The 8,507-nt window shown below is 35.7% G+C and overlaps 1 protein-coding gene across 1 annotated transcript in view; it reads right to left on the bottom strand.

Moving 5' to 3' along the window:
* LOC101586433 (complement factor H) overlaps nt 1–7,047 on the bottom strand; it is an 88,034-nt gene extending 80,987 nt beyond the window's left edge. Inside the window, exon 1 of the mRNA XM_023707776.1 lies at nt 6,641–7,047. Within this exon, the coding sequence (XP_023563544.1) occupies nt 6,641–6,698 (58 nt within the window). The 5' untranslated portion in view covers nt 6,699–7,047. The remainder of the gene's footprint in view (nt 1–6,640) is intronic.
* Nucleotides 7,048–8,507: the final 1,460 nt, after the last annotated feature.

The following is an 8,507-nucleotide window of genomic DNA, read 5'->3' as shown; positions in this document are numbered from 1 at the left end:
CTCCTCCTCCTCCTCTTCCTCTTCCTCTTCCTCTTCCTCTGTATTTTAGGGTAAGGTCTACAGGGTATTCAAAGTCTCACTACTGGATCGGACTTGTAGTGATCCTCCTGTTTACTATCTCCCAAATGCTGGGATTACGCTTAGTCTCAAATCTCAGCATGCCCTGGGGGCGGGACTGGCATGGCAGGGCTGGGGATCAAACCTCAGGGCCCTGCTCCTGCTTACAGGCGCTTTAATCTGCTGAGCTATTTGACCAGTCCTTAAGCATTCTTAATAGTGAAATAGGCCACAGAAATCACTTCGGGATCATAAAGTACAAAGGGTAGAATCAGTAACAATCATCGGAAACTGAGCACAACAGCAAGTATGACATAATTAGGGTTGAAACAAGTTACTATCAGAACACAGCTTTAAATTCCACCGATATCACTTATTTTGAAATGTGTACTGTTTGAGCAGGTCTTTCCTGATGCCAGTTACTGCACCACTAACCCTTTAGCTTCTGAAAATAAATTCTCAGCAGGTACAGAAGGAGATTATCAGGCTTGAGCTGCAGGGTGAGGTGAAGAGGAGACCGCGAAATTCTGCAGCAGGAGTAATTTAGCATCTGAGTAACTGATCTGGGAGATAAATACTATAAGGGAAAGGAAGGAAAAACAGCACATGTAGTACCAAGTTTTACCTTCAGTACTTGTGCGAATTAACTTGGTGGTGGAATTAAAAATATAGAGATGACAAGGCTTCCTGTTTCACGGAACTGCTTTAAATTATTTGCATATAAACGATATTTCTCTTGAGTGTGTGTGTGTGTGTGTGTGTGTGTGTGTGTGTTGAAGGAGTTGTTATTTGAGAGGCCTAAAAAGGTTTTATTAAACAGGATTAACTGGGGTTTGATCCCTAGCACTACACGCTGCACTGGCCCTCCCTGTGGGGCGTGCTGAGTAGGCCACCAAGACTGGGCGTGATGGTGCACACCTGTAATCCCAGCGCTAGGGAGGCTAAAAACAGGAGGATCACTACGAGTCTGAGCTCATAGTGAAACCCTATACCAAATACATAAAATAAAATAAAATTATACACAAACACAAAATATAATGCCAGATCTGAAGAGAGATGTAGTATAGCCTGGGTCAGGGAATATTTATATAGTTTGAGGGTGAAAAATCTGTGGAATTTATACATCTATGGACAGCTTAGGCTTAATTTAAGGGTAAAATAGGCAGGCCAAATTTACTGTATTTTTAAGAATGAATGGTCTGTTTTCCTTAAACACATTCTTTAAAACCTTTGAAACTGTTTTCTAACTTAAGATAGGTTTTTTTCCCTTCATCTACCAGTTAAGCTAATACAGAGATTTATAGTATCTCTAAGAGGTTTTGGGTTCAATGAACCTAAAAGATAAAGCAAACCTCTTCAGAAAAAATACAGAGTGCAGGTGGGGATAACCTTAGGTGACTTCGTATTGAAGATGCAGTCTTCTTTAAAGGATAATTTCATCTTATTTCTAGTTTTGATTTCTTGAGACCGGATCCAAGTCTATAGTTTAGGTGGGTCTTGATCTCACTATGTAGCCTGAGATAACCTTGAACATCCAATGATCCTTCTGCCTCAGCCTCCCAAAGGCTGGGGTTACAGGCTTGCACCGTCACTCCAAGGTAATGCACAATTTTAAAATCATGATTTTTCCAGTGTCCTTTCTACCTGTCTTTATTTCTGCTCTCCTATCTTACCCCCACCGCCACCCTTGATCCTTTCTTATTAAGGGATGCATCTTCTGTATTATCCTCATCTGGCTAAATTGTATTCATCCCCAAAACCTATCCAGAATGCTATCTCAACCTTGGTTTACTTCTTTTTATTCCACCTTTTACAAAGCAACACTCTGACTCCATCCTGACTTATCCATCCATCCATCCATCCATTCATCCATCCATCCATCCATCCATCCATCCATCCATCCATCCATCCATCCATCCCATTCATTTCCTGCTTTATTTGAACTATTCTATAGGACCATATCTTTTATTCACCACAGTAGCAAGTTTATATGACAAAATACAATGTTAATAAACAAAAATACGGCATTTATTGCTTTTGTCTTTCACATTATGTAGCCTGTTGAAAACCATTTTAGTGTTAAGCATGTAGAAATCAAACTGTAATCACTGAATGGAAAGAAGGAAGGAAGAAGGGGAAGAGCCTTTCCATTGGACACGTAGACTAGGGTCGGTGTGCAGAGAGCCCGAGGAGATGGTGGCAAAAACACAAAAGAGGACAACAGCCATTTGGTGTACTTGAAAGCTCTGTTGCGTGAACCCAGAAAGTCTACTTTTTGTCATTCCATTGTACAGCTGGTTCATATATCCCAAGTCTGAATTTATGTGATACTTTCTAAAGTAGCTCTAAAAATACACTTGGAGCAACCTTTGAAGGAACATTTCTATAATCACTTTTCTATCTATTATATTTCCAGATAACAAGGTTTGTGAGAAACTTGGCTTCCTAAGTTAAAATGTCAAAACAAATAAAAACACTTTGTCAAATCTTTATTTTTTTTTCTTTTATTATTTCATTTTTTTTCTTTTTGGTTATTTTACCTTCTTGAGCCACTTTTATGTTTCCTTACAATTTTAAGGAAGGACAGCACTTATTTTTTGCAGTTACCTCATGCCATTTTCATACACTATGTTGAGATTCATTACATGAAGTAATGGGTGAGGTACATATTGGTTAACAGAACACAGGATAGATTGGTTGCTTGGCAGAATCTCAAAGGCCTAGCTGGGTTGGGGGTGGAGGAGGCATTGCTGGAAAGCATGAGGAGTTGCAAAACAACCAGAGACTGAGCCAATAAAAACAGATCAATTTAGATTCAGAATCAGACCTGCACAACCAACGGCCAAAAACAAAGTGTACTTGCTACTCTTATTTCAGACTTTTATGTGGGAATTTACTGTAGAATAATCTTAGATTTTAATACTTAAAATAGTTTGTATTTATATGCAGGCCAAAGGGTAGTATATTTGTTGCCTGGATAAACTTATGTTTACCACAAGCAAGGCTTGCCTCAGCCTGTCTCTTACTCTCAGAACATGCCTGTTGGAAAGTTCTGTATCCCCAACCTGTCATTGTACCGCTTCATCCATTGGTTGGTTCTACACCTCATCTTCCAGGTTTTCTATTTTTTTTTTTTTTTTTTTTTTTTTTGGTACTAGGAATTGAACTCAGGACCTTGAGCTTGCCAGGCAACTGCTTATTCTATTGAGCGATCTCCCCGGCTCCTCATCTTCCAGAATTTACTAGTCCTATTCCCACCCCCTTCTTCATCCATTTCTATCCTCACCACTAAACTAACTGCAGGGAAGGTATGAGATCATCATAATTCACAGAAAATTATGAAGAGTAATCATAAATGTAAGTAGCTTAAAGTATTTATTGAGAGTATTTGTCATCCTATGCAAATATATTGGCTGAATTTATGGTGATATCAACAAGGGAGAAATATTTTAGGGCAAGAGAAGATATTGAAGGGAATTGGGATATTGCACCATATAGGTAATCCCACCCTACAAGTAAATACTCAGTACTACCTCTGAAAATTTGGGGTCTTAAGTAGCAGAGAGGAAAATTTTATTTATCACACCGAAATTAAATACAAAATTTAGGAGAACATGTATCCCACTTTTTAAGATAATATAATGAGCATTATCCTAACCAAATATGAATACGTATTTTGTAATGATATTGTTATTGATTTATATTTAGTTTCATAATATAACACTGATTTTTTTCATTTTACAGTAGCACAAATTTTAAATCATCTTGTACTTGAATATAATATTTAAGAAAAAGAGTTGTTCTTTTCTTGATTGAAATGGAATCCCTCAACATTTGATCTATCATGTCTTACCAGGCTTGAAAGAACAATTTTTTTGCCATCTAAAGTTCCAAGAGTAGAAAACAAGTATTGATCCTCAAAGTAAGTAGTTAATATTTACTAGGTCATATTTCAGTACACCTTTAATTTTTTCACTTTAATTATCCTTGAATTTTTGGGCTATTCACTCACTTCACACAGTATTTAGTAGTTAGAGCCTAAATCCGCAAAGTCTATTTGGCCATAAAGACCTAAAAATATAGTTTGATTGAGAAGCTGCTAAATTTTGTCCTGTAAATCTGACCCAGTTCTTGGTAGCCTAAACTCCCAGAGCCTAGATACTCTCCCCCCAAAAAAGCAACTAACGTTCCTGTACAGCTAGGAATCAGAATGTAGGCAGTGCAACACTCTCAAAAGATACCACACAGCCTTAATATGTTAAAATAGAAAAACAAAGCACTGGGCCTATCAATTTGCCTGTTGATTGTTGTAATTTTTTATTATTTTTTGAAGACTGTTCACCCTTAGCGGTGCAGTAAACATTTATGGAATTCTTACCTTTTATGTTCAGTTGAAGAAAGTAAATTGTAATAGTGTTTGAAACCATCTTTTTTTAGCTTCTCAATTTAGTATTCAGTGTTCAATGTGAGAAACAACAGAAGTAAATATTAAAGATATACTTACATTATCAGTGATCGAAGTTATTCTGCAGAGTAAATTTCTATTAAGTATCACAGACTGATGATATTGTTGTCATTTGAAACTAGTTTTGTTTTAGAGGCTCTCTGACTAACATGAAAGAGGAGCCCTCTATCCAGCACAAGTTCATGGACAGATTCTCTACTGACTTATGCTCTAAATCTGTTTTTATGAATGCTATGAAACTATATAACACTTTGTTTTTTATTTTATTTTTTCTGTGTGTAGGGCAGGGTCTACAGGGTGCTCAGGATCTCACTACATAGCTCAGACTTGGAGTGATTCTCTTGTTTATAGCCTCCCACATGCTGGGATTATGCTAATACTTTAAATACTAAAATTATATTTTATCTGTTAGGAAAAGAGCTTGATATACAGTCTTATTCCCTGTAATATGTATAGCACTGTTGCTCAGTTTACCAGCAGAAACTTATATTCCTTTTAAATGCACACAAATAAAAATTAAAACATGCGAAACAAGACAGCTGGAATCAAATATGAAAAAAAGGAGTTGAAATCACTATTATTTAATTATCAAATATACTGTATACAATTCTGTTTAATAATATTTCAGATTCTACTTTGTAATCACTAAACTGCTTGATTTAAATTGGCATCCATTTCTGATTTTGAAATTTTAGTTATGAAATAATACTTCTTATAGGATAAACAATATGTGCATGAAACTGTAAGAAAGTATATCAATAATAAAACAAAATAATTCTGTTAAAGAAAATATTAAGCTTTTTTATTTAAGAAAAAATATTTACTATGATTGGTAATGTTAACTTTTTTAACTCTTTCTAAATATATTTTATTTTTAAATACTAGTTACCTTTATATATGCATTGAAATGGTTGTTAACCTGGTTTTAAAAGTGGCTGAATTTGGGATTGATAAGGTAAAATTCAAGACATCAAATGTTAAAAAGCATAACAAATCCTTAAGAAAGGCCTAATCTGTCTAAAATATTTAACACATATAAATAAGTTTTAAATTACTTAAGGATATAATTGAACATATCAGCATTTGTTGTCTATATTAGAAGACTGTCTATGATGGGGATTTTGTGGTACCCACCAATATTTTTCAGAGCCTATACAAACAAAATGTGTTTGTTTCTGTGGAAGTTGCCACAGGCCTGTAATCTCAGCAGTTTGGGAGACTGAGGCTTGAGGGCCAAAGGTTTGAGGTCAGCCTGGGCAATCAGCAGCCCCCAGTCTCAACTATGAGAAAGGGCAGAAGCGTACTTCAGCTTTCCTCGGTTTGGTCTCCTGTGCCAAGATGAGTGAATGAGCGATTGACAAATAAAAAAAGAATATTTGTTGATAAAAAGCTTTTGGGAATTTATACAATATATATTACTGGTTAAGAAATAAACTTTTGATCTGTTGCATAATTACCTATCATAAGCAAACTTCCTCTTGTGATAACTTTTAAGTTACTGAGCAATATTTATAGCATTAAATACAATTCTAAATCTCTTACTAACACCAGAGAAAAACTCTTCATAAGTATTGATCCAAAGGACCAACTGAAGAATGTATAACATATATAACTACAAGAGTAAAGAAAAAAATTGAAAAAGGTGCTATAAAAACTATATATTCAATTTTGCTTCAGATTTGTATAATCTTTCTATTTTAATGAGTTAAAGTTATATCTGGCATAAATCCACTCATGATTTAAAGGTTTTTTTTATATACTATGTATTTTACATCATTCTTAATACTTGAACATAAAGCATTTCTGGGGAAACTTTTAAGGAAAAAACTTGTATTTTGTGATAATGGTAAGAGAAATAACTATACCAGATTTTAGTTTTCAGGAACATTATTAAAACATTTTTAAAATTTTGCACTAAGCAAAATTATGATAAATAATCAGATATGCCACTCAAATTGGCCAATTATATGCTTATAAATGTCAAAAACTACTCAAATACTAAGCTTCTTAGAAAATTAAATCACATTTTAAGACAAAAATTACTGGAAAATATTATCAGCACATATTTTCTAATATAATTATGAGAGAAAAATAATTTTTCTCTTCTACTGTTCTTACCTTCAGCTGCACAAACAGTCCATAATAAAAACCAAATAATCTTTGCTGGTAGCCTCATGTTCTGGGTCTTTTAGGCATAAATGTTCTTGCGAGAGAGCTCACACTGTCCAGTTCTCCTCTGATAAAACTTGTGATTACTGTAGTAAAAAATACTTGCTTCTAAAGGAAATTGAAATACCACTTGGGAAATAAGGGATTACGAGATTCTCCTCCCAGCAGCAGCTTTTCCAAAATAAACAGAAAAAGCAAACCATGAGCCCCAACACTGCCAGACTTGATTGAGATTCCTGTGAATGCCAACGCTCTGCCCTGCTCTTAGATTTGTTCTTGCAAACCCAGGAATGTCCTCCTTTGGACAAACTCAAGTTTTGTAGTGTGTGTGGAGCAACAGCTGGCTTTGGCCTCTGGATTTCATAAACCCTCAAATTACTCAAACTATTTAGTCTTATTTTGTGTCTACCACAGAACAGAAACCAAAGGAAGTTCTTTAAAAAGTCATTTATTTACAGAACTGCAGTTTGAGCAATGTTTCCACAACCAACACCCAGACAATGTCAGCAAATTTTGCCAACAACATACCCAGTGCTGGCTAATCGGGGGCCTTGCTTTTCCAGGAAGTCATGAACTGAGCCTTTTCAAAATCATTTATGTATGTGTGGGAAGCAGCAGGCTCAAGAAATTGAAATGCAGACTTCTTAAAATTTGAAAAAAAATGAGCAAATGATTTACTGAACACTGAAGATAAGCCATCCATGCAACCAACATTCGGGTCAAATCCTGGTCAAAGTGAAGTACTCTGTCTCCCAGAAAACTTCAGTTGTACTGCCTTTCAGTCTGCTACCCTTTGTATCCTCCACATAGGCTGACTGCTACACCCATTTCTAAGAACATGAAGTTTGGAGTACTTTATATAAGTGGGAAAAAAGTTATTTATTTTTCTGTTTATGGTCTCCCAGTAAAAATTATGTTTGGGATAGTCTATCATTTGGTTGGATGTATTTAAGGTTTGCTAATTCTTAAATCAATTTAATACTCCAGTTTTGAACATACCACATTTCTATTTATGTAAGTGCTGTTTATGGCTGTTTGGCTAATTTCAATTTGGAGCGAATACAAATATAGTTGCTGTAAACATTAAATTATGTGGGTTTAGATACATATGTGCTCACATTTCTGGTGAATACATACCTAGGAGTGAGATATTAGGACATTCTTTTTGTTTAGGTGCAATAGATAACATCAGTTTTCTTCATGGGTATCCCAATTAATACACCCTTCAACAGTGCACAAGGTGCTCCACATAACAACATTTGGTTATGTTAGTATTTGCAATTTTGAATAGTTTCCATATGCAAATTCATCATCAAAAGTTCTTGGTGGACTGTCTTTTCAGGTATTTTGCATATATTTTCTATGTGTTATCTTTTACTTATTGCCTTGTAGAAATTCTTTACATAATCCAGAGACGAAAACATTCTGGGCATATGTAGTATAAATACTTTCCCTCCTCAGTCTTTGGATTATTTCACTCAGTGTCACGTGGTGTTATGACTTGTATCCAGGTATCCTTCCAGAGCTTCACACAGTTATAGGTGGGGCTTTTCAGAGGTAGCTGATGTAATGGGATCAAGAACTAAGGGTGCAAATGGAAAAGTTTTAAAGGACAGAAAGTGGCTTGCTGCTTGTCACTGGTTGCTTACTGCCTTGCTGCCTTCTGCCGACATAGATTGCTTCTCCTCTGCGGTGCCCCTCTGCCATGCCACCCTGACTTGGAGCCAACGAACTACAGACTGAAAGCTCTACAAAGTGTGAGCTGCAGTCAACATTTTCTCTGCTAACTTTGGGTGTCAAGTATTTTGTCACAGCA

This window comes from Octodon degus, unplaced genomic scaffold (genome assembly GCF_000260255.1).
Source record: "Octodon degus isolate 3935 unplaced genomic scaffold, OctDeg1.0 scaffold00009, whole genome shotgun sequence".
Lineage (NCBI taxonomy): Eukaryota > Metazoa > Chordata > Mammalia > Rodentia > Octodontidae > Octodon > Octodon degus.
This window is presented reverse-complemented; position numbering and strand designations above follow the sequence as displayed.